This window comes from Pan paniscus, chromosome 16, assembly GCF_029289425.2.
Source record: "Pan paniscus chromosome 16, NHGRI_mPanPan1-v2.0_pri, whole genome shotgun sequence".
NCBI lineage: Eukaryota > Metazoa > Chordata > Mammalia > Primates > Hominidae > Pan > Pan paniscus.
In genome coordinates, this window is record NC_073265.2 from 8,668,869 (window position 1) to 8,696,282 (window position 27,414).

Sequence of the window (27,414 nt, forward strand, 5' to 3'; positions counted from 1 at the left end):
CAAACTCCTGGGCACACAGGATCTGCCCACCTCAGGCTCCATAGTAGCCATCACTAAAGGTGTGTGCCACCACACCTGGCTAACTTAAAAAGACTTTTTGTAGAGATGGGCCTTGTTATGTTGCTCAGGTTACTCTAGAATTTCTGGTCTTTAACAATCCTCTTGCCACATTGATTTTACTTTTAAATTAGTTATATCAGTTCTTTGGTGGAGTCTGTAGATATACATAGATAAAAGTAAAACTTAAGCTGAATTAAATGTAAGAGAGTTTAATTGAGCAATGAACAATTTGTGAATCAGGCAGCCCCTAGAATCATAGTAGATTCACAGAGACTCCAGGGGTGCCTCGTGGTCAGAACAAATTTATAGACAAAAAAGGTAAAGTGAGGTAGGGGAATCAGAAGTGAGGTACAGAAACAGCGAGATTGGTTACAGCTCGGCGTTTGCCTTTTTTGAATGCAGTTTGAACATTCAGTAGTCTTTGAGTGGTTGAAGTATGGCCGCGGGGATTGGCCAACACTCAGCCATTGTTAGAGGTGCATACTATTAAGTTAGGTTTTCAATTTTGTGTGACTATTAAGCTAGGTTACAATTCATCCAGAAGGACTCGAATATAGAAGTGTAGAGTCCTTCTCAGGCCATATTTAGTTTGCTTTAACCATATCTATCTATCTATCTATCTATAGATCTATCTATCTATCTATAGATCTATCTATCTATCTATAGATATATCTATCTATAGATCTATCTATCTATAGATCTATCTATCTATCTATAGATATATCTATCCATAGATAGACAGATATGTATGATATGTATGATAGATATATATGATTACGTTGACAATTTACCTCTTCTTACTTGTTCTTTTCCGATTTGCATGCCTTTTCTTTCTTTCTTTTGCCTAATTGCTCTAGCAAGGACTTCTATTATTGTGTTGAATTAAAGTGGTAAAAGTAGGCATAGCTTTCTTGCTCAATATCTTAGAGAAAAGGTTTCAACATTTTACCATTGAGTATAATGTTAACTATGGGCTTATCATATATAGCTTTATCGTGTCGGAGTATATTTCTTCTATTCCTAATTTGTTGAGAATATTTTTTCAATTTTTTCAATTTTTAATTTTTGTGGGTACATAGTAGATGTCTATATTCATGGGATACATGAGATATTTTGGTCCCGGCATGCAGTACATAATAATCACATCATGGAATATTGGGTATGCATTCCCCTAAGCATTTACTCTTTGTGTTACAAACAATCCAATAATACTCTTTTAGTCATGTTTAAATATACAATTCAATTATCCTTGACTATAGTCCCCCTGTTGTGCTATCAAATATTAAGTCTTATTCTATTTTTTTGTACCCATTAACCATCCCCACCTAATATGGTTTTGATCTGTGCCCCTGTCCACATCTCATGTTGAATTGTAATCTCCAGTGTTGGAGGAGGGGCCTGGTGGGAGGTGATTGGATTGCCGGGCTGATTTCCCCCTTGCTGTTCTCATGATAGTGAGTTCTCAAGAGACCTGGTTGTTTAAAAGTGTGTGGGACCTTCCCATTTGCTCTCTCTTCCCCATGTTCTGACCATGTAAGACGTGCCTCCTTTGTATTCGACTTCCGCTGTGTTGTGTTTCCTGAGACCTCCCTAGCAATATTTCCTGTACAGCCTGTGGAACTGTGTGCCAATTAAACCTCTTTTCTTTATAAATTACCCAGTCTCAGGTAGTTCTTTATAGCAATGCAAGAACTGACTAATACACCACCTGTTCTCTGTCTCCCTGTACCCCCACTACACTTACCATCCTTCTAGTCTCTATCTCCATGAGTTCAATTGTTTTGATATTTAGATCTCACAAATAAGTGAGAATATGTGATGTTTGTCTTTCTATGCCTGGCTTATTTCAATTAACATGATGACCTCCAGTTTCATCCATGTTGTTGCAAATGACAGAATCTCATTCATTTTTATGACTTGGACTTATACACAAGTACTCCATTGTGTGTAAGTACAACATTTTCTTTATCCATTCATCTGTTGATGAAAACTTAGGTTGCCTCCAAATCTTGGCTGTTGTGAACTGGGCTTCAACAAACATGGAAATGCAGATAATTCTTCAGTATACTGATTTTTCACCTGTTGGGTGTATACCGAGCAGTGGGATTCCTGGATCATATAGTAGATCTATTTTTAGTTTTTTGAGGCACCTCCAAATTTTTCTCCATGGTGGTTGTACTAACATACATCCCCACCAATAGTATTCGAGGTTCCCTTTTCTCTACATCCTTGCCAGCAGTTGTTATTGAATGACTTTTGGATAAAAGTTATTTTAACTGGGGTGAGATGGTATCTCATTGTAGTTTTGATTTGCATTTCTCTGATGATCAGTGATGTTGAGATTCCTTTTGTATACCTGTTTGCCATTTGAATGTCTTCTTTTGAGAAATGTCTATTCAACTCTTTGTCATGTTTTAATTAATGACACTTTGTTCTATAGAGTTGTTTGAGCACCTTATACATGCTGGCTATTATTCTCTTATCAAATGGGTAGTTTGCAAATATTTTCTCCTGTTTTGTGGCTTATTCTGTTACTTTGTTGATTGTTTCCTTTGCTGTGCAGAAGCTTTTTAACTTGATGTGATCCCATTTGTCCCTTTTTGCTTTGTTTACCTGGCTTGTGGGGTGTCACTCAATATTTTCTTTTTCCCAGACCAATGTCCTGGAGAGTTTCTCCAGTGTTGTCCTTTAGCAGTTTCGTAGTATCAGGTCTTGTATTTAAGTGTTTAATGCATTTTGATTTGATTTTTGTATAAGGTGCGAGATAGGGGTCAAGTTTCGTTCTTCTGCATCCGGTTATCCAGTTTTCCCAGGACCATACATTGAAGAGACTGCCACTTTTCCAGTGTATATCATGGCAGCTTTGTCAAAAATGAGTTTACTGTAGATGTATAGATTTATTTCTGGGTTCTGTATTCTATTCTGTTGGTCTGTATGTCTGTTTTTTTGCCAGTACTATTCTGTTTTGATTACTCTAGCTCTATATTATAAAGTCAGGTAATATGATTTCTCCAATTTTGTTCCTTTTGCTTAGGATAGCGTGGGCTATTCTGAGCTTCTTATGATTCCATATAAATTTTAGGATTGTTTTTTCTATTTCTGTGAAGAATGTCATTGGTATTTCAATAGAGATTACATTGAATCTGTAGATTGCTTTGGGTAATATGGACATTTTAACAATAATGATTCTTCCAATCCATGAACATGGAATACCTTTTCATTGTTTTGTGTCCTCTTCAATTTATTTTATCAATGTTTTATAATTTTCATTGCAGAGATCTTTCATTTATTTGATTAAGGTAATTCATAGGTATTTAATTTTATTTGTGGCTATTGTTAATGGGATTTTTTAAATTTCTTTTTTAGATTGTTCACTGTTGCCATATAGAAGTGCTACTTGTTTAGTATGTTGATTTTGTATCCTGCAACTTTACTGAATTTAGCAGTAAACAAATAGTTTTTTCATGGAGTCTCAAGGTTTTCCAATTATAAGATTATACCATCTGCAAACAAGGATAATTTGACTTCTTCCTTTCTAATTTGGTTGTCTTTTATTTTTCTCTTGTTTGATTTCTGTAGCTAGGACTTACAGTACTATGTTGAACACCAGTGGTGAAAGTGAGATTCCTTATCATGTTCCAGATCTAAGAGGAGAGGCTTTCAGTTTTTCCCCATTCAGTATGATACTAACTTAGGGCTTGATATATCAGGCTTTTCTTATGTTCAGGTATGTTCCTTCTATCTTAGTTTTTTTAGTGCTTTTTTATCATGAAGGGATGTTGAATTTTATGCAATGATTTTTTAGCATCAGTGGAAATGATGATATAGTTTTTGTCCTTCGTTCTGTTGACACAGTGTGTCACATTGATTAATTTGCATATGTTGAACCATCCTTGCATCTCTGGAATAAATACCATTTGGTCTTGATAAATGATTGTTTTAACATATTCTTGAATTTCGTTTCCTAGTATTTTGTTGAATATTTTTGCATCAATATTCATTAGAAATATTGGCCTGTAGTTATTTTTTGTTTGTTTTATTTTTTGTTTTTGTATATATTTTTCTGGTTTTGGTATCAGGGTGATACTGGCTTCAGAGAATGAGTCTGGAAGTATTTCCTTCTTTATTTTTTGGAACAGTTTGAGTAGGATTTACATTAGTTCTTCTTTCAACGTTTGGTAGAATTCAGCAGTGAAGCCATTGGGTCCCAGGCTTTTCTTTACTGAGAGACTTTTTATTGTGACTTCAATCTTGTTACCTGTTATTCATCTGTTAGGTTTTGGATTTCTTCGTGGTTCAATCTTGGTAGGTTGTGTCTAGAAATTTATCAATTTCTTTTAGATTTTTCAGTTTATTGGTAAATAGTTGCTTATAGTAGCCACTGATGATCCTTTGAATTTCTGCAACATCAGTTGTAATGTCTCCTTTTTCATCTCTGATTTTATTTATTTTCATCTTCCCTCTCTTTTTTTGTAGTTAGTCTGGCTAAAGGTTTGTCAATTTTGTTTCTCTTTTAAAAAAACTTTTAGTTTCATTGAACTTTTGTATTGCTTTCTTCATTTCAAATTCATTTAGTTCTGCTCTGATCTTTATTATTTCTTTTCTTCTATTAATTTGGGGTTTTGTTTGCTCTTGCTTTTCTAGTAAAGATACATCAGTGGAAATGGTTATTTAGTTGAAGTTTTTCTTTTTTGATGTAGACACTTACAGCTATAAATTTCCCTTTTAGTACTTACTGCTTTTGCTATATACCATAGGTTTTGGTATGTTGTGTTCCCATTATTGTTTGTTTCAAGACATTTTTCAGTTTCTTTCTTAATTTCTTCATTGACCCGCTGGTCATTCAGGAACATATTGTTCAATTTCTATGTGCTTATATAGATGCCAAAATTCCTCTTATTATTGATTAGTAGTTTTATTCTGTTTTGGTCACAGAAGATGCTTGGTATTATTTCAGTTTCTTTCAACGTTTTAAACTTGGTTTGTGACCCTAACATATGATCTATCCCTAAGAATGATCCATGTGCTGAGAAGAAAAATGTGTATTCTGTAGTCATTGAATGAAATGTTCTATAAATATTTATTAAATCCATCTTTGTTCTATAGTACAGATTAAGTCTTATGTTTCTTTGTTGATCTTCTATCAGGGAGATTTGTCCAATGCTGAACATGGCTTGTTGAAGTCTTTAGTCATTTCTGTAAGGACGCCTATCTCTCTCTTTGGCTCTTATAATATTTGTTTATGCATCTGGATGCTCCAGTATTGGGTTCATATATGTTTGCAATCATTAGTTTCTCTTGATAAGTTGACCCCTTTATTATTATATAGTGACCTTCTTTATCTCTTCTTATATGTTTTGTCTAGGAATATAATTTGTTTGATATATGTACAGGTACTCTTGCTCTTATTTGGTTTGCACTGGCATGGAGTATCTTCTTCCATTCCTTTATTTTCAGTTTGTATGTGTCTTTATAATAAAGTGTATTTCTTGCAGGCAATAGATCATTAGGTCTTGTGTTCTCAACCATTCAGCCACTCTATGAATTTTGATTACATCATTTATTCCCTTTACCTTCAATGTTATTATTGATTAATATGGACTTACTCTTGCCATTTTGTTGTTTTCTGGTTCTTTTGGAGTCTTCTCTTCCTTCTTTCTTCTTTCCTGTCTTCCTTTTTGTGATGGTGATTTGCTCTAGTAGTATGATTTAGTTTCCTGATTTTTATTTTTTATGTATCATTGTATATTTTTTGATTTGAGGTTGCTATGAAGCTTGCAAATACTGTCTTATAACTCATTATTTTAAGAGGATGACAATTTAACACTATTGCATGAACAAACAAAACAGTTGAAAATAAAACTTTGTCTCCACTTGGTAACTTTTTGTTATTTCTCTTTTTTTGAATAGTTAATCCATTTATATTTGAGATAATTATTGATAGGTAAGATCTTACTACCATCATCATGTTAGTTATTTTCTGGTTATTTTGTAGATACTTTGTTTCTTTCTTCCTTTTTTGTTGTCCTCCTTTGTGGTGGCTTTCTGTAGTAGTATGCCTTGAATCCTTTCGATTTTTTTTTTTCTTTGAGGCGGAGTTTCGTTGTGTCGCCCAGGCTGGAGAGCAGGGGCGCGATCTCAGCTCACTGCCACCTCTGCCTCCCGGGTTCAAGCAATTCTCCTGCCGCAGACTCCTGAGTAGCTAGGATTACAGGTGCCTGGCTAAGTTTTGTATTTTTAGTGGGGACCGGGTTTTGCCATGTTGGCCGGGCTGGTTTCAAACTCGACCTCAGGTGATCTGCCCACCTCGGCCTCCCAAAGTGCTGGGATTACAGGTGTGAGCCACTGCGCCTGGCCAAATCCTTTCTATTTTTATTTTGAGCTTCTTCTAAAGATTTTTGCTTTGTGCTTACCATGAGCCTTACGTAGAACATCTTATACTTACAGCATCTCATTTCAAGCTGATAACAGCCAATTTTGATTACATACGACTGTACACTTACTCCCCCCCACACATTTTATGCTTTGATGTCAGAATTTACCTCATTTCGTGATGTGTTTTCCCTGACAATTTATGGTAGCTATAGTTGTTGTTAATAGTTTTGTTATTTAACCCTCATACTAGAGATAACATCTTACACATCATCATTACTAACCTAGAGTATTCTGAATTTGATGCTGTTTTACTTATATCATTGAGTTTTATTCCTTCATATGTTGTATATTACTACTTTTTGGCTTTTTGTTTCAGTTTAAAGAATTCCCTGGCTGGGCGCGGTGGCTCACGCCTGTAGTCCCAGCACTTTGGGAGGCCGAGGTGGGCGGATCATGAGGTCAGGAGATCGAGACCATCCTGGCTAACACGGTGAAACCCCGTCTCTACTAAAAAAATACAAAAAATTAGCCGGGCGTGCTGGCAGGCACCTGTGGTCCCAGCTACTCGGAGGCTGAGGCAGGAGAATGGCGTGAACCTGGGAGGCGGAGCTTGCAGTGAGCCGAGATTGTGCCACTGCACTCCAGCCTGGGCAACAGAGCAAGACTCTGTCTCAAAAAAAAAAAAAAAAGAATTCCCTGTAGCAATTCCTGTAAGGCAGAGCTAGGGGATAGTGATGTCTTTTACATTTGTTTGTCTGGGAAAGTTTTTATTTCTTTGTCGTTTCTAAATGACAGCTTAACTGGATAAATATTCTTGGTTGATAGTTTTCTTCCTTTATCATTTTGAATATATCATACCACTCTTAGAATGCAGGGTTTCTGTTGATAAGTCTGCTGATAGTCATATTGGCACCTCTTATATGCGATATGTTTCTTATCTCTGGATGCTTTTCTTCTTTTTCTTTGTTTTTGATAATTGGTAGTTTGATTATTATATGTCTTAGTGTACTTTATTTGGGGTTGAATTTGATTGGTGACTTCTGTATTTCCTTAACTGGATGTTGGTATCTATTACTAGATTAAGAACGTTTTCAGCCACTATTTTTTAAAATATGCTTTCTGGCTTTTTTTTCTCTTCTACTTCTGCAAATCCTATTATGTGACTGTTTAGTCTCTTGATGATGTTCTATGATACCCAGAAGCTTTCTTCATTCTTTTTAAATCTTTTGTTGTTCTTGTTTATCTGACTGGATAATTTCAAATATTTTGTCTTCCAGCTTACTGATTCTTTCTTCTGCTTGGTACAGTCTGCTGTTGAAATTTTCTATTAAATTTTTTAGTTCAATCATTGTAGTCTTTATCTTACAGATTTGTATCTGGTTCTTTTCTATTCATTCTATTTCTTTGTCAGTGTTTTGCTTTGAGTATTGTTTTTCATATTGTATTAAATTTTATCTCTCTATATTGTTTTAGTTCACTGAACTTCTTTCTGAATATTATTCTTAATACTTTACTAGTCATTTTATAATCTCCATTTCTTGAGGGTTCATTGTTGGAGCTTTATTAATTCTTTTAGAGGTGTCATGATTTCTCGATTCTTTTTAATCCTTGTGTCCTTCCATTGTGGTCTGCACATTTGAGGAGATAGCTCTTCTTCTGGCCTTTACAGGTGTTTTTGTTTTTGTTGTTGTTTTGTTTGTTTTTCTGTTTGGCAGTGATAGACCTTCACTATCTCATCCTCTCTGCCTTCTAGCCTGTGATTCTGAAAGGCCAGCTCATGACAACCTTGCAGAGGCAGAGCTTTTCAATTCTGTGGTTGATGGGTCTCTGCCTTTGCTTTGATGTTGAATGAAGCTGCTGACTGTGCTCTACTCTCTGGTGAGGCTACTGGCTGGACTCTGCTATCAGGCAGAGCTGCTGGCTGGTTACTGTGATGGTTCCTGGTCAGGCTGATTATGGACTGTATTCCCTGGCTGGGCACTTTTGCTATTTGGGATCTGTAGTTGAGCAGGGCTGCAGGCCAGGCCCTGAGTTTAGGTGGGGTCACTGTTCAGGATGGGTGGAGCCCATCCTGATGTGGAATCACCTTTTTGTTGAGTTCAGTAGCTGTTTGACCTCCCAGCTCAAGCTGGAGGAGCTGGATGCTGATGGAAAGGTCTAGCCCCTTTCCATCTCTGGAATGTGCAAAGATAGAAGTTTCCTTACCAGGTGGGGTCATTGAGTGGACATTCGGCTAAATGGAACACTGCTTGACTTTCTGGTTTAAGCTAGTCTAGCCCCTTTACTTTTCTAAAGTGCATAGAAGTGGGAGTCTCCCTTCCTGGGCAAGGTCATTGTGCAGGCTTTTTGGCTGAGTGGAATCATCTTGACTTCCTGGGTCAAGCTGGTCTAGCTTCCACACTTCTCCAAAATGTGCAGAGGTGGGAGTCTGCCTGCCTGGGCAGTGTCATTGAGTAGGCCCTGAGGCTGAGCATGTTGACTAGCCATCTAGAAACTCGAGCTAGGTTAAACTTCCCACTCTGTTTCTGAAGGCAACCAAATCAGCTTTGTGGCTAGTTTATGAGGTGTGGTTTGGTGCCACAGCTGGGAGAAACAGAAGTGCCACCCAGATTTGTTTGCTGGTGACTATGACCTCTGCCTCTTTTCTTTGTTTCTATCTAACCCTGGGCAATCTAGCCATGTTATTTCCCCCTAATGTTCTTTGTGAGGTGAAACTAGGGTGAGCTTCCTGGGAAGCCTTTCCAAATGCTTGGAAAATGGGATGACTGCCTCCAATTTTCTTTTCCCCATGTAGAATATGTGTGCCCATAGAAATCCTTTTTCATCTGGCATCCTGCTGACTTGGGGAAGGGGAGTGCAGTCAAAGTAAGACCTTTCTTTTTACTCTTCTAATTTGGATTTCAATCAGTTCTGCAGACCAAATGGATGTCTCAGGCTTGTTTCAGTATTGAAATTTTCAAAAGGATGTTCTGGTCTGTAGACAGTGGCTATTTGATCTTTCTTTGTGGGGTGGAGGGGTGAAGGTGGAGTCTGACATCCTATTCCACCACTTGGTGACATCACTTCCCCCACCCAATCCATTCAGTTTCTGGGATAAATCCTATTTTATGTTGATGGATAATTCTCTTATAAAAACTTTAATTTCGCTTTGCTCTTGGTTAATTTACCTTTTTTTTTTTTTTTTGCTTAAAAATTCTTATTCGACCAGTTTATTGATTAAAAAAAAAAACTTGTGATCTAGTCATAATGCAGTTATACCCTACTATTAAACTTTGTTCAGGGAGGTGTAAAATTTCTCTACCTTGGCGAAATTTGGACAGATCTCATGGTTTTCTGCCAATGTTTTGGTAAAAGTTGTTTTCTATCTTTATGTTACACAGGTATTCTCAGTTCAGTGTTTAATACTAAATTCAGATTTAGCATTAACATTTTCCCTTTCCACAGCCCATTTGTACTTCAGGCTGGAAGCCTGCAGTGGCAAAGAGCAGGGACTTGGGGCTTCTCAACCTCTCTGCCTTCTACTTTCTCTTTTCCCTACCCCTACCCAGTATGATAAATTACATATGACTTCCCCAATTTTAAAGATTTAATTTTGAGGGTGGAGAAAAAATGGATAAGAAGTTTTACATTAACTGATACTGTTTTCTGGTGGCTTCATACTCTGACTTGGAAAATATTGAAAATTAACTCTTCTCAGAGCTTTCCAGCAAATTCCTTGGCTGAAATTGGGTATTGGTGGTGGAGCCAGTAGGCAGGTTTTCTATTCCATGGAATTTCTTGGGGCTTTTGTTAGCTCTAAGAATGTATCCTTCATGGTCATCTTCCATTTCTCTGCTCATCTAGGCAGCTCTATTGTAGAGGATCCATGATAAATCCAGGACCTCCATTTCATCCATGTAGCTCATGTGTGTGCAACAGGAAATGTGCCTGCATTCTTCGTAATCTGAAAGGCCAATTCCTATTCAGTCTCCTCTATCTTGTCACCTTAACAACACTTTTCTCAGGTGTAAAGTAGGCACCATTACTCCTTGTATGCCACTTGGAAGGTGCCAACCTTCCTTCAAGATGTGTGTAAACTCTCCCAAGAAATCTATTTCCAAGTTCCCTCTTTGTCATCTAACATCATGGCTTGGCTGAAGTTTCTAAGAAACATGAGCCAATTTATTGAAATTTCCTAGATAAACTATCCAATGTAGAGGTGGTAGTAGGAAGCCCTGCAATGGTTTGAATGTCCCCTCCAAAACTCCTTGAGTTCCAAAACTCACTGAATCCCCAATGTGGCAGCATGGAGAGGTGGGGCCTTTAAGAGGTGATTGGGTCATGATGGCTCTGTCCTCATGAATGGATTAATGCATTTATAGATTAATGGATTATGGGTATTCATGGGAGAGGAACTGGTGGCTTTATAAGTAGAGGAAGGGAAATCTGAACTAGCACATGAGTCTGCTCAGCCCCTCTTGCCGTATTATACACTACACTGCCTCGAGACTCTTCAGAGAGTTCCCTCTAGCAACAAGGTTCTCACTTTCTTCAGATGCATGTTCTCTACCTTGGACTTACCAACCTCTATCACTGTAAGAAAGAAATTTCATTTCTTATAAATTATCCAATTTCATGTATTGTGTTACAAGCAACAGAAAATGAACTAATGAAGGTTGTCTCGCCCATTTATCTGTGATATATACCATATACAGTCTCTTAAATATAGTAACAGATTATATATGTCTTCTTTTTTTGTGTGTTTTGTCCTAACATGAATCAAGTAGATTTCTCTCTTTTTTTTATGTTCTGCAGTGGATTATATTATATGGGAAATTTCTATACCTGAAAGGGTTGATATTCCTATAAGTATTTAAAGGTTTACCCATAAATGTATAATTTATATGAAATATTTTTGGGGGGAATGTTTTATAAATGCATGCTACTTTGTAAAAGATCTTGAATAACATTTTCCACCCTGACACACAGGGCTTCAGTTTCTGCAATACTTAATGGGTCTCTAGGTTTTCTGCTTGCATTAACCATGAGAATTCATGTTTTTCAGGAAGATGTCATTTTTATTTGGCCTTTCTAATCATTAGCATGCACATGTACATTGCTTTTTCTTATGTTTTAAGCTTCTTAGAACATACTGTTACATTCCCTTTTTCATTTATAACTGTGTTTGTTCGTATCAAGAAATATCTATTTTATTTATATTTCTAAAGAACTAGGCTTAGACTTTATATCATAATTCTATTCACTAAATTCCTATCTATCTTTGTAAACACCCTCCTTATCTTGCCTGTAAAGACCCTTCTCTTGCTTTGGAAACACCCTCCCTCTCCTGCCGTGATCAACCCTGATGTTGGGTTGTTCTGCAGTGGGCAGGTCTGTACACGCCTACCCCCAAAGGCTGAGGAAGCTGAGAGGCTAAAGAAAGAGGCTGACAAATCCAGTTTGTTAGAAAGACACATTTAATGAGAACTTATGAACAGGGGCCATGTCTTTGTCTCAGGCAGCAGTGAGACAAGATGGTGGATCCTCACACCATTACCCTCAAGATCCAGGGCTTATATAGCATAGGGAGGGAATGCATAGGACAATCGAAGTTGACCTCTCAGGGAGAGGCAAGAATGCTGTGTGAATCTGCCTAAGGGCAAGATTTATGGCCCAGGCTCTTTTGACCTAAAGTCAAGATTTATGGTAACAGTAGAAAAAGTAGAAATCTTAGAGGCATTCCTGGAACAGGGGTTAATCAGAAGTCAGAATGGCAGATTACCATCCAAAATGGGGTTGCTTTAGGCTCCACTTGGATGGTAACATCAGCAAAGTGGCAGACTAAAAAGCTCCAAGCTCTTGTCCCCTCACAAAAACATCAAAATAAAACAAAACAAAAACTAGAAGCTGTCTGAACCAACCTTGTAGAAGCTCTGGAAATCAGTTTAAGGCTCACAGTAACCAGTCAAATGCCCAATCAAGAAAAAAGCTATATTAAAAACAATAGGAAAGTTTTGTGGCATTTTTCACTTGCCGTTTCCCCCACCCATATCCTAGGGCAGGGATTGTTTTGGTTTTGAGCAGGCAGCAGCCTAGTTCCCAGTTCTCCCTCTCCTACCAGAGGGAGCAGAGCAGATCTTATTTGCAAATTATTGTGTACATATGTTCTAAACTGTCTGGAGGATGCCTGAAGGACTGAAGCAAGATGTTCATCTCAGCTTTGCCTAACTCAGAATGCAAGTAAGAGAAGGGGCAGGCAGTGCTCATTAAGGCTACAGGGTTAAGACAAACCTAAAGATGCCTGAGTTGGGAGATTTTGGATGGAATTATAAAATACACCATCTAAGGCTCAAAAGAGAAGCTGGGATGAGACTCTTAGAGAAATTAGGTCATGCAAAAGCAGCCACATATGTAGAAGTACTTAAAACTCCATGCACATGCCTAGACAAGAAGTATGCTCAGAAAAGTCCTAAGGAACCTCCAATTTTTGCTTTTGGCCAATCCCTAGGCTTAGAGGAAAGTGTGCCCCAGCACATAGGCAGTCTGCAAAGACTGAGAAAGAATGCTGTTCTCTTTTTCGTTTGTGTGTTTTTTGTTCGTTTGTTTCAGCTCTTGGCACTTAAAGAAATTCTTGTTAAAACATTTTCCAGGCATGGTGGCTCATGCGTGTAATCTTAGTGCTTTAGGAGGCTGAGGTGGGAGTATCAGTTGAGACCATGAGTTTTAGACCAGCCTGGGCAAGACCCCATCTCTACCAAATAAATGAGTAAATAATAATAAAGAAAAAATCTAGCCAGGCATGTTGGTGCAGGACTGTAGTCCCAGCTACTGGGGAGGCTAACACAGGAAGGTCACTTGAGCCCAGGTGTTTGAAGCTACAGTGAGCTGTGGTCATGCCACTACACTCAGCCTAGGCAATAGAGTGGGATCGCATCTCTGACAAATACATACATAGATAAATAAATTTAAAACATTCTCTAAACATGAGCTAAAGCAACAGAGACTTCACTGATTAAACTTGACAAGAAATAATCTTTTCAGAAAAAGTTTTGAAATGATTCAAAATAAATGGACTCATAAAGTTAAAAGCAGCAAATCCTGGGCAAAGGAAAGAATCTGAATTTCAGAGTGACAGCATTATAATGATGAAATGCCCAAGTTTCAGGGGAAAAAAATCACAAAGCATACAAAGAAAGAGGAAAACATGGCTTAGTCAAAGGAACAAAATAAATTGGCAGAAATCTAATTATTGGACTTACTTGATAAAGACTTTAAATAATCTCTTTATTCAAAGAGGTAAGGGAAAACATGGACAAAGAACTAAAGGAAATAGGAAAAAAGACAACAGCCATCCTAATGTGTGTGATATAGTACTTCATTGTGGTTTTGACTTGCATTTCCTTAAACCACAATGAGATACTACATCACACACATTAGGATGGCTATTATATATATATATATTTTAAAATGAGAAGAACAAATGTTGTCAAAATCAAGAAAAAATAGGCACTTAGGGATTGCTGATGGGAATTTAAAATGATTCAGTCACTGTGGAAAGCAGTATGGTGGTTCCTCAAAATTTAAACGTAAAATTAACATATGATCCACAATTCCACTTCTAGGTATATACAAAAGAAGTGACCCAAACAGATATTTTTACGCCAGTGTTTATAGTGGGATTATTCATAGTAGCCAAAAGGTAGAAACAACCCAAATGTCTGCCAACAGATGAATGGATAAATAAAATATGGTATATCCATATAATGGAATATTTTTCAGTTTTAAAATTGTATGAAATTCTTGTACATGCTACACCATGGGTGAACCTTGAAAAAAATATAGTAATTGAACTAAACCAGGCAGAAAAAGACAAATATTTCATTTATATGATTTCACTTATGTGTGGTGACCCATAGAATAGGTCAATTCATAGAGACAGTATGTGAACAGGTTACTGGGCCTGGGGTTAGGGTAATCGATGTTATTGTTTAAAAGGTACAGAGTTTCTGTTTGAGATGATGAAAAAGTTCTGGAAATGGATAGTAGTGTTGGTTGCACACCAATGTGAATGCACTGAATTATATACTTAAAAATCACGAAAATGGTACATTTTATATTGTGTGTATTGTATTTTAATTAAAATTTTTTGATTGTTTCATGTTTAAGTTTAATTTGTTAATTTGGATGCTGTTTGGTCTTGCTCTAATAAATCTCAGTTACATATCCATTTTATCCCCTCAGTATCTATCATCTCCTCTGTTTTCAAAGCTTCTGCCTTTGAGTAGGTTTTACAAGTTTGCCCTCTCCTTTCTACTCAAAATAGGGTCATCCAGACCAGCATCAGCATCACCTGGGAATGTTATCTGGGAATTTCGAATGAAAGACCCACCCAATTCCAGAATCTGGATTTTTTTTGTTTTTTCTTTTTTGACGGAGTCTCACTCTGTTGCCCAGGCTGGAGTGCAGTGGTGTGATCTCAGCTCACTGTAACCTCCACCTCCCAGGTCCAAGCAATTCTCCTGCCTCAGCCTCCCAAGTAGCTGGGACTAAAGGCATGTGCCACCATGCCCAGCTAATTTTTTGTATTTTTAGTAGAGATGGGGTTTCACCGTGTTAGCCAGGATGGTCTCAAACTCCTGACCTTGTGATCCACCCTCCTCGGCCTCCCAAAGTGCTGGGACAGAATCCGAATTTTAATAAGGTCCTTTAATAACGTACGTGCCCATTAAAATGTAAGAAGCTTTCCATGCCGTTAAAGGATTTTCAGCCATGTTAATTCTATTCCCTTGTCTTCAGTACAGATTTCAATTTGGCATTTGTGGCTAGGATTTCTTGCATTCATCTCTCAGTGTTGCAGCTTCTTCTCTCTGTCTATGCCTTCATTTCAGAATGTTCTTTTGCCTCCCTGTTCTTCTTGAAAAGAGGCCATATCCACTCATACATTTAGTAACCAGACACAGGTCATCTAAATTTTTCAACTTTAGCTTTTTCTATGCTTCTATTGCTTTTCATAGAACATCTCTTCTTTTATTCAGAATGTTTATGCTTTGGTGGGACAGATTCATAGAAACAAAGTGACTTTCTAGTGCCAATATGGATGTGGTGATCTTGACTTCAGTTTCACTCTCATATTGGAGGCTCTAGCCTCTAGGATATAAATGTGAAGGTCAGGTTAAGGTGACCCATTTGTTACGCCTAATTGTCACTTAATTAGGGTAGGTCTTTCTGTCTGGCTGCTGAGTTATAACTAAACCTTGAAATCAGACACACTTTGGGTAGAGTCTTGAGTGACATTTTCTACCCCAGCATGCAGGGCTTCCTCCAGCTGTGACAGCTTACGTTCAAGCCTCTGGGTTCCATGCATTTGACCATATCCCCCCAACTACATTCATCCAGGGAGTCATGTTCTCTGAGGCTAGAGACAGATAGCAAGCTATTATTTTTGTGCTGTCTGATGGAGCTTTCTGTGGTAATGGGGGTAGTCCGTAATCTGCATAGTACAGTAGCTACCAGCCAGTCACAGAGGGCTGTTGAGCACTTGATATGTGACTAGAACATCGGAGGAGCTACATTTTTAATATTATTTCATTTAAATTGATTTAAAATAATTAATTCTAAATGTAGATATAAATAGTCACACATGGTTGGTGGTTACTGTTTTGGACAATGCAGTTCTAGATTGTGAAACCCCCAAGTGCCATAATTAGATCCAGATAGTTGGAGTGACTCAAAGTACTTTAGTGATTCTTTCAAGCTGTTTTCTCTCTTCCTCTTCAGAGGGTTGAACCTGTGGTGTAGTCCTTAAGAACTTCTCATTCCACCCTCTGGGCAGTTCCTTTCTTTCAGGTATTCTAGAATCTGGCATACCCCTTTCGTTCTGGCTTGAGCACTATTGCCAGTTTGCGGCTTTGTGTAGCGTGTTGCCAAATTCTTTGAAAATCAAGAGGAGGTACATTGGGCCTGTCTCATTTGCCTGATGGGACTACTCATTCACCAAAATTAGGATTCCTAAATGGTAGTGGAGTTATGCTTCAATATAGAAACAGATGTCCCTCTTTTAGAAAAATGCTGTTTGCTAAGGGTTTTGCTATCTTATGACACTCCTCAGAAGTATCAGGTTGTGATCCCTACGTAGCGATAAGAGAATTTATGCTTCTGTGTGTTTGCAGTTACTTGTGTTGACTATCGTATTGGTTATCTATTGCCGCAAGAGTGCTGTGTAACAATCAGCTAGAAAGCCTCAATGCATACAATAACCCGTGGACAGGAGCAATAAAGTCCTGCTCTTGTGGGCTCACCTGGGGGTGAGTGAGGGGCCAGCAAGCTAACAAATAATGGACATTCTGATTTGTAGGTGTAATGAAATGTAATGAAAACATTCAAAAGGAGGAAGCTGAGGAGAGATAGAGACCAAGATTGTTTAGTACCAGAAGCTTCTCTGAGAAAGCTGGTCCAGGACCTTGGCATACAGTGACCAGCCAGGGACATCAGAATCAGTGCTTGCAATGGACATTTTAATCTGTTCTCTCCAGTGTTTACAGTGAATCAAAACTATTCATACAAATGGGGGAAGAGATTGTGTGCATTGCTGGATTCACTCTAAGCATGAATCCCAGACTCTGACCATATCCAGCCTTTCCCAGCAACACTGACAAGGAGCACTTTTATACCTAAGTCAACAGGTAGATGTTTCAGACAAATGTTTGCAGAAGTGAGCAAGTCCCTGACCATCAGACAGCAACATTTACACAGCAGTCCTTATGCAGAGAAGTTTGTATTTATGCAATTCATGAAGAGTTTGCATCTGCCCTTATTATGATTTATCAATGTGTGAATATTTTAAAAATGGAAATGCTAATGCCAGAAAGTATTTCACAAGCTTAATACAACTGAGACAAAATGAAAACCCTTCAACACACTGACATCCGTGGATCTTGACATCCTTGACTCAGGCGTGCAGGGAACGGTCTGTAAGGGTAGCTGAAGACAGCGTCCAAAGACAGTGCGTCACCAGAATCTCAAAATATGATTTTACACTTACTAGAGATAGTGCTCTCCTTACAACTTCAAGTTTATTTCTTACATGTTAATACTTTTAATTCTTAATCATATCTTTAGACATGTATTATTTGTAAAAGCAGGAATGATCTAATAAATGACCCTATTCCACAATGGGTGGGAAGCTGTTGCATTAAATGTCACTATAATTACTGTAGGAATAGCACGTAGAATATTTATTTTCTGCATTTACTCATTATATTTCCAATTTGACATATCTAATGAGAATATTATGAATATATATGTATATATATGCCTATAATATGTGTAAGTATCAATATTTATATCTCTGTCTACATAAATTTATCAACCTTATTGCTCTTCATTCAAAACAAGATTCTCATTTCCTGAGTAGGCCTTTAAAAGTTGAATGTATCTTGTATGTTTAAGGTAAAAGAGGTAATATAGATGTAGCAGAGCATAGGGTTCAAACTGCTTGGATCTGAATGCCGCATTTGCCTTCCAGTGGCATTGGGAAAACGTGGTCAAGCTGCTTACTCTTTCCAAACCTTGGTTAACTCATCTGCACAATGGATATAATAATAACAATACCTCTATAATATGGTTGTTGTGAGAGTAAACACGTGTGTATTGAAGTACTTGGCACAGAACTGGGCACTGAGCAACTGCTCAACTGGTGTTCCATAAAGTACAGATATGACTGGTGGTTGTCCTGGGCCCTGAGATGATGAATTAGCACCATCCCTGTAACGTTGTCCCGTTCTCTAGTCCTCAGTCCTCTGTCTCTTTGTCGACTTTTTTGTTTGTTTTTTCTCTCTACTTTCAGCATTCTCAAAGTATGACTGTAAAGAAAGGATATATTGGACACAGGCGTGTCTTCTGTCACTTGGCCATTATCTTCCTCTGCTTCTCTATCAGAAACATACCTCGTAGTCACAGAGACCCTAAGCACTGCTTTCTCTCAATCATAAAACAAAACATAAACAATCGAAAGAAAAAAAAGGAACCTACTGAAGAGTAATACTGAGAGAGCCTCACCCAGTCCTATTGGATTCCGATTGCTGAGCTTCACCACTTAGGAATAACAGTGGAATTCTCAGATCACAGAGGGCTGGAGAAGGTGGCACTAGATGTTGGTTAAATTATTCTGTCAGAACGAAAAATATATATATTTATTAGGGAAAATATAAAACCATGTGTGTGAGTGTTGGGGATTACACAAGTGGAGCCCAGATGTCACTGTGGCCTATCTGCCCTTGGTTGATCTCCGTGCACTAGGCTTGAACTCTCAGTTCTACCGTCTGTGAAATTCCTCAACCCTTCTGTAACCCTTCTCAACCTTAACACAACTCCTGCACAAGCTTTGAGAAGCTGCTCCCTGGAGAGGTGGAGCACACATTCGATGATTTCTGCAACGTCCCAGGGTCGATTCACTCAAAAGGCCCACTCTCCCAGCCTATGATGAGTTTAGCCAACTTGGATGAGGATTTTGTGGCTTAGGGAGGGGCATGCTCCTGCTCCACAGCCTACTTCATCGCTCTGCTCCCCACCCCTACTCTCTCTCTTTTTGCCTTTTTATCCCAGCTGTTCAGCTACTTCTTCTATCTTGATGGTTACCTTTTGCCGCATGAGCAAGAGCAAGCTCATGTGCCTCACTCTTCACTCTGAGAGGGTTTTCTGAGTATTTCTTCCAAATAAAGAAAAGTAGTGAGTAGATGTGTCTACCTTATTCCTCACATAAAAAGAAAAAAGTGGCTCCATTTTTTTAATTGTAAATTGACAGTGTATAATTGTATAGATTTATGGGTTCTGTGAAGAGGGAGTTGCGTGGCGGAAAAATGTATGGGGCACAAAATGATGTTACGATTTATGAATCTAATGTGAAATAATTAAATCAAGCTAGTTAACATATCCATCACCTCAAATTATTAACATTTTTTTGTGGCAAGAACATTTGAAGTTTACTTAGCAATTTGAAATGTACAATACTCTACTGCTAACTATATTCACCATGTTCTGCAATAGAACGCACGAAAAGAGAAAACATATTCTCCCTGTTTGAAATTGTCTACCCTTTGCTCATCACCTCCCCATTTTCCCTCCTCCAGCTTCTGCCACCACCATTCTACTCTCTACTTCTATAAGTTCATTGTTTTAATTCCACAAATAAGTGAAAATGTGATATTTGTCTTTCTGGGCCTGACTTATTTCACTTAGCATAATGTTCTCCAATTCCATCAATGTTGTCACAAATTTCAGAATTTCCTTCTTCTCTTTCTCTCTCCCTTTTTTTTTTTTTTTTTTTTTTGAGATGGAGTCTTACTCACTTTGTCGCCCAGGCTGGAGTGCAGTGGCCCCATCTCAGCTCGCTGAAATGGGGCTCCATTTTATAGCCAGCATTATAACAGAATGAGAAGACCTGGACAGCTACTGTACTTGGTGTACTTGGTGGGAAAAGGGCATGCTGTCACCAATTCTTCTAGCCTCAGGTTCCCCTTCTCCCTCCAATAATGTGACCACTGCACATGGTGTCCCCAGACAATTTGGGCATGTTTATGTGTGTGTGTGTGTGTGTGTGTGTGTGTGTGTGTTAGGGGTGGTTTGAAAAGTGAATAAGAAAACAGTAAAACAGTAATTTCAATCATTTACTCAGTTCAAGTGAATAGGTACCAAAATATATAAGAAAATTAAGCCAGGCCCGGTAGCTCACGCCTGTAATCCCAGCACTTTAGGAGACCAAGGCGGGTGGATCGGGGTCAGGAGATCGAGACCATCCTGGTTAACACAGTGAAACCCTGTCTCTTCTAAAAATGCAAAAAAATTAGCTGGGCGTGGTGGCAGGCGCCTGTAGTCCCATCTACTTGGGAGGCTGAGGCAGGAGAATGGTGTGAACCTGGGAGATGGAGCTTGCAGTGAGCCAAGATTGCGCCACTGCACTCAAGCCTGGGCGACAGAGCAAGACTCTGTAGCAAAAACAAACAAACAAACAAACAAAAAGAAAATTAAAAAATTTGAACATTGTCAGTGAAGGTTCTTTTCTTCTTCATAAAGATTCATAATTTTAGCAGAACTCTATTCTAATTTTGCATTATAGGCATCTTGTGTGGTTATTGGGTTGTCAATCTGCCATAACACATGCCAGAGTTGAAAGGTGTGAGTCTGGAACTTCAGTTGGCTAGAATGTTAAATGCTGTAGAAAAATATGCCAAAGAGCTATGTGTTGATTTGGGATCACAGAATGTAATGCACTCCTTGACTCCATGGATAAGGGGAAGTGTTATGACATTTGGAAGGAACACACTTTCACCATTGGTATGGATTTTATTGATGATGTCTGCATGGTGCATGCATGCTATTTGCATAAAAAATTAAGCATTGACCTGTGTGCTAAATATGTTGGCATTATCCCTCACTGCTTCTCTCAATCTTTGGAAAGTAGAATGTTGCTCAACCTGCTTGCTTAACCAGATGCTAATGGAAGGACATACTTTACTCCATTATTTCCTTATCACCTGAGTTTAGGGTAAATGACACAAGTCCATCAGTATTGGCACATGTCTAGTGTTTTACAGGTGTTTGGGTTAGGATCTGTTGGTAAGAGTCGGGCTTGCTCATTACCTGCAGCATTAGTAGGTTTGTTGTGAATATTCATAATGAAGATCATTCAGAAAAAACTCAACACTGGACTTCAAGAAAGATGAAACCTGAAGGACAGCTGGGGATTGAAGGTGACTCTAGGGATCTCAGGAGAAAGCATTCTCACATTTTCATTCTTACTCCCCATCACTGAATGGGCATAGCCAGGACTGCCAGTTACACAACTCCTGCACAGGCTTTCAGAAGCTGCTCCCTGGAGAGGTGGAGCACACATTCAGCAAGGCCACCCGCTGTGGCCTGGGGCACAACTACGACTGCAACCTCAACTCTACTTGCTGTACCTTCTCTCCCTCTATGATGCTTTCTCATCCTTTGCTCTCCAGTTTGAAAACAGCATCACAAGCCTGTAAACCATGGCCTTGCAGATGCACTTCCACTCTTATCTTTACTGTTCAATTCATTCCTATGGAAGAGAGTCTCTTTAGCTTCACTCTGCCTTTCAACTCAGGCCATGTCATGTATCTCTCACCCACTAATGGCTTGCTGTCTTTGACTCAGGAACCCACCACAGTCCAGTCACCTTTGACAGTGGTGGGGAAAGGGTGGGGTTCTAGAGATATGTAGTGTAAAATATAATAACCCTAATAGTTGCATTTTCAAAGAAGCAGCTGTGAGTAAGTTGGTCTCCCTAAGAGAAGGCTGCAGGCAGAGTAGGAAATGGACTTGACATTTCTAGAAGTATTGTTTCTCAGTGTAGGGTTGGCTTAACCATTGCATGGTGGAGCCTTAACTGCTTTTGGGAAGCAATTATTTCCATGGCTTTAGCTAGCCCCAAGAGAACTTAACCCACCCAATTTTGGTTCATAATTGATAAAATAGGAGCCAAATATTTGTTTTGAAAAGATAGATGATCACACAGTAAAAAAATTTCTGTAATAGCAGAATCCAGCCCAACAGACAACTATAATAAAATAGAAAGAAGCAGAGGTGAGGTTTAGAGTTTCAAAGTGTATCTGTAGCTACTTTAACACTTCCCTTGGATAGTCAAAGACCTCAGTCTTAACCTAATTGGTGGTGTCCCACACATAGGCTCTGTCTGTACTAGAGAGGCTAGAGAGCCTATAGACAAGAAGAGAAACAAAAATTGAAGGTAAGAACTCCCTTGGAAACCCCTTTCTCTGCCACTGATTATCCAAAGTCAATAAGACCTAGTAAGTTTTTGGTACAATATGGTGACTATAGCTAATAACAAAGTGCTGTATACTCAAAAATTGCAAGAGGGTAGATTTTGCATTTTCGTTACACACAAAAAGAGCTAAATGGGTGATACAGGCCAGGTGCGGTGGCTCACGCCTGTAATCTCAGCACTTTGGGAGGCCGAGGCAGGCGGATCACGAGGTCAGGAGGTCGAGACCATCCTGGCTAACACGGTGAAACCCCGTCTGTACTAAAAAATACAAAAAAATTAGCTGGGCCTGGTGGCGGGCGCCTGTAGTCCCAGCTACTCGGGAGGCTGAGGCAGGAGAACGGCGTGAACCTGGGAGTTGGAGCTTGCAGTGATCTGAGATCGTGCCAGTGCACTCCAGCCTGGGCGACAGAGCAAGACTCCGATCAAAAAAAAAAAAATAGGTGATACAATACATTTGTTAATTACCTCAATTTAACTATTTCACAGTGTATATATATTTCAAAACATCATGCTGTATATTACAAACGTATACAATTTTTATGTCAATCAAAAAATAAATGATTAAAAATATATAATAAAATAAAGTTTTGTGTTTTTTTTTTCTTGATAAATCTGGTCTATATTATGCTGAAAAGAGTTTCTTATTTACTCAAGTTTCTCTCTATATATAGTGAATGATGTTTAGCCAGGCGTACTTTGGGCAGGGTTCCCACAGGGGCTTACTCGTTTATCTAAGAGCAGTCTCCCTGATACATTTCTCAGCCCTTCTTTAATGTCTTCCCTCACCCTGTGTATTTCAGAATCACCACGACAGCAGCATGCATGATGGACCTCAGGAGATACCCCCTGGACGAGCAGAACTGCACTCTGGAAATTGAAAGCTGTGTGTATCCGTATCTGTGTTTCTTTCTCCTCCTATTTGTACTTTTGATCCTTTTGTCATTATTTAGCATCTTTTTTCAAGGCATCCATAATTTTTTTGACATAGAAAGAGGGGAAGACACAGAGAGAGAAACACAGAGAGAGAGAGAGACTCAGTATAAAAGAGTTCTTCATTCTAATCTGATTAAGAGAGTCTGTTTGCTGTGCTGAAATAGAAGAAAACAAATGCCCCTCATTTCAGTCCTTTCAGTGAGAGGAGAGCAAACACCGAGATGCTATTTTCCTACAATATGCTTCATCACTCATGAGTGGCTGCACTGCTGGGACCCTGGGCGGTCAGAGTAAAACTCATTTCCCATCAGGAACTCGGCTTGACAAGCAGGCTATTTCTGCATCTCGGCAATTTTCTTCAATTTGAGTAGTATTCAGATGCTTTATTGATAATTCAGCATTGAGTACTCCTATATGAGAGATGAGAGCTGCATCCATAACATCTAACAATGACCCTCCTGCTACCTAAACTACACCTCCTGGCATATCAGGATATGGTTTTTGTTGTTGCTTATCTTGGCCTATTATGAACTGGTTTATAACTAGTCTCAATTGGATTTAGGCTTGTCAATATTTATACTGAATTTTAGGGGGATAAATGACTTTGACTTTGCAGTCCCACTTGAAACAATTGTGGTAAGAAGCGAATGTCTTTGTGAATGAACATATTGAGAAACTGCACTGGTGGTAGGCTAGTGTAGATCCTGGGTGAGGCTGGCCCCATGGTGCCCCTCACTTCCACCCTACATCACTGTCGTGTTTTCCGAGAGCTGTGCTTTCACAGAATAAGAAAGACATAAAGCCATGTCAAGTGATGCATAGTTGAATTCTCTGGGGACTTTTACCTTAGAGGACAGAAGGCTCAGGGAAAAGATGATTTCCCAGTATTTGAAGGATGATCTTAAGAAGTTAACTGGCTTCAGTGTGGCCAGAGAGCACAGATCCAGTGAGGGCACAACTCCAGTGGAGGAAGTTTCAGGAAGGCCAATTTGGAATCTAAGTAAGGCAGCAGCTCCTATTTCAACTGTCAAGTCACACAGTGCATGACTCCTGAGAGAGAGGACTCTGCCGCTGTGGTGTATGGGCAGCGGTGTATGATGAGCAGGAAGATCTGCTGTAGAAGAGGTTCTCTCCATGTGTGAGGTCCCTTCTCTGCAGAGAATCATGGTTTAATCATTTGAGTGGAAGAAGGGATTCTCCTGATTTTCTTCTGGTCTGACTACACATGTCTCCATATTGGGAATAGATAAAAGAAAAATGGTGTCTTTATTTCCACACTTGAGGGCAAATTCATCAACCCAAAGTTTATCCAACAAATACTTACTGGACATTAACTCTATGTAGGCACGGTTGTAAGCAAAGGGATATTTAGAGATGACAGACAAAACACCTGCCTTTGTGGAGCTTATAATCCACAAAAGACAGGAAGCCATTAGACCAAAATCAAATAGTGGTAGTGCTTTGAAGAAAGTAAAGTCTGATAAAAGCATAGTGAGTGATTGCGAGGTTGCCTGTGAGATGGAATGCCAGGGAAGGCTTCTGCAAAAGGTTTTATTTCAGCCAAGATGCAAATGTGGGAAAGAATGAGCTATGTGAAGATCTGGAGGTGTGTCCCTGCACAGGACCCAGGAGCTCTGGGCAGAGCACGCTGGTCTGAGCTGCAATAAGAGACCAGTGAGGCCTGGCTGGGTGAATGAGAAAGGAGGGCTGAAGGCCCAGGGGTCAGGCCTGTAGGTTCTTGAGGTTCTTGTAAGGAGTTTGTACTTGTTTTGCTATTAATAATTTCACTAGGAAGCATTTGCAGGTTCTAAGTAGAGTCTGCCACTTACCATGTGGAAAGATGCATGTTTTATTAAAGAGAGGAGAGTAGGTAGGACCAGGAAGGTGGCATTAGCTGTGGGGAGCAACTCTTCCCCACCCTACAGCTTTGGTCCATTTGTTTGACTAACATTAAATATTGAGTGAATATTTTTTCTTATATTTTATGTTCAAATTAAAAAGTCTTTTATATTGAGATAATATTGTTCTCCCAATCTCTGCTTTAAATGATCTTATTGACAAAGTTGACCTAATGTTTTAGGAGACTCCTGGGTGTTACAAGTAAGAATGCACCTATTGCCCCACTTACTCATCCTCAAGAAGCCATGGTTAATCACCCTGTAAATATGAGCACTGTGCTAAAGCTGGATTTGGAGCTATAATCCAGCTAACGACCACTGTTCTTTCTGATGAGACCACCTATGCCCATCTCTAAGGGTCAGGAATATCCCAAGAACAGGCATTTCTAAGGTTGGCAAACTTCATGGCCAGGAAGAGCTGATAAAACCATCCAAATATGCCAAGGAGAACATTCCTTTTGCTCTGAGCTTACCTCATGTAATCAACCACTGATTGGTGAAATTCACCTTCAGTATTTGAACTTTGAACTCTCTCAGAAGCTCTTGAGAGGAGTATGCCTTTCTGGAATTCTTCATACTTCAATTCTCATTCTCTTAAAACTATCTTATTCATTGCAGTTAAATTCATCTCTGTGTGGTGTCTGGGTCAGCTCTGAAGTTACACTTCGCAAATAGAACTCTGGTCAGAGCACCCATTCTCCCCAGCTTCTCGACTTTTCAGTACCAACCTGGTACAAATAAAATGGCAGCAGTCACATGAGAATATTGGAGAGTTAGTTCTTTGATGACACTTCCCCTAGGCAAGCACATTAAGCAAATCTACTCAAAACATAGCAGAGCCGCAACCTCCATGTTAATGATAGTTTATTTAGCCGTGCATTTATATGAAATGGTGATGTTTGCTGTCTCCCTGCTTCTCTCTTGGCAGATGGCTACACCACGGATGACATTGAGTTTTACTGGCGAGGCGGGGACAAGGCTGTTACCGGAGTGGAAAGGATCGAGCTCCCGCAGTTCTCCATCGTGGAGCACCGTCTGGTCTCGAGGAATGTTGTCTTCGCCACAGGTGAGTCCTGCATCCACTTATAGTCCCTTCAGGGGCACTGGCTCCATGGGCGTGACTAGAGTGACAAAATGTGCTGCCATAGACTCACAGCACAGGATCATCCGAAGGAGTGCTGTTATCATTCACACATCACACACACCCCTCCTCTCTGTATCTAAAGGAGAGTGATAGGCTTTGATGGGGAGGAAGGCTCACCTGAGAAGAAGATGCTCTCTGGGACTGGTTATTGAAAAGACCGAGGATGAATTTCACCAATCAATGTTTGATAACATAAGAATCTCCCATCCTTGGGCAGACAACAGGTCATTGATGACCTTGGAGGCAGGAAGGAAGAGGAAGGAAAGAGGATGACCAGAGGAGGTAGGTGCTGTTCTCCTCCCAAGAGTAAGCTGCCTTCGCTCCACTGGGGTTAGCAGCCAGCCTTAGTGGTCCAGGAACTTGCGCCACCTCCAGTCCGCCTTGCCCCATTAGACATGGTCATCTTCTCCTGATGTTACCTGATGAAGGTTGCCTTAGCCTGGGTTTCCTTGTCATCTTTATATCAACTGCCCCAAGATTGAGATGGCGTCTTCTGCTCCTCAGTCTGTTCTTGCACAGGTTTTTACTAAATTACTAAATGTATATTTTGCAGTGTGCAGTGCTGACTGTGCTTACTGAATGCTATGCATTGTAATTGGTATAATAAATGAAAGTGCTTTGTAAAATGTAAAGCATTTCAGAGATCACCAACTCTGGGTTGAAAATGCTAAGAGAAGGCAGAGCTGTTCATGTAGCTTGAACAAAGAGTGCATAAAAATTGACCCCAGTCCTGTGATGACAACCATGAAGCCAGTGAATGGGTTGGTTGAATGCTCCTGACCCATGGCCACCAGCTTCGCCTTCATGTGGCTAGCTCTGACTCATTCTTAGGCTTCATCTGGCGCTACTTCCTCTGGGAAGCCTTTTCAACCTGCTTGACCCGGCACAGCCCCCCAGGCTGGATTAAGTGGCTGGGGTGCATCTCCACAGGGCAGTACTGACCACCTTCCAGCTCTGCTCACAGCTCATGGTGCCTGCATCTGCAAGGGCACACCTCCCTGAGGAGGGACCTGCGTCAGTCATGCGTGGTTCATCCTCTCCCCACCCCCATCTTGAGTAATGCCCAATGTGTCCTGGGTGTGTGGCAGTTGTCACTGAGTAAGTAATTGATCAGTCAAGGTCACCAGCAACGTTCCCTCCTCTCCACCCCAGCCCCTAAGAGCCAAAGTACATGATAAGTAGATGTAAAAGCCTGAATTTTTAAGACACCAATCAGATCC

At 39.6% G+C, this 27,414-nt stretch overlaps 1 protein-coding gene across 3 annotated transcripts in view; it reads left to right on the top strand.

Annotated features, from left to right (window-relative positions):
- The window catches only part of GABRB3 (gamma-aminobutyric acid type A receptor subunit beta3), a 227,999-nt gene that overhangs the window by 164,855 nt on the left and 35,730 nt on the right, over positions 1-27,414 (top strand). For all 3 annotated transcript variants that reach the window (XM_034938413.3, XM_034938412.3, XM_063596988.1), the window contains 2 exons: positions 23,020-23,102; positions 25,979-26,116. In XM_034938413.3, coding sequence (XP_034794304.1) covers positions 23,020-23,102; positions 25,979-26,116 — 221 coding nt within the window. The remainder of the gene's footprint in view (positions 1-23,019; positions 23,103-25,978; positions 26,117-27,414) is intronic.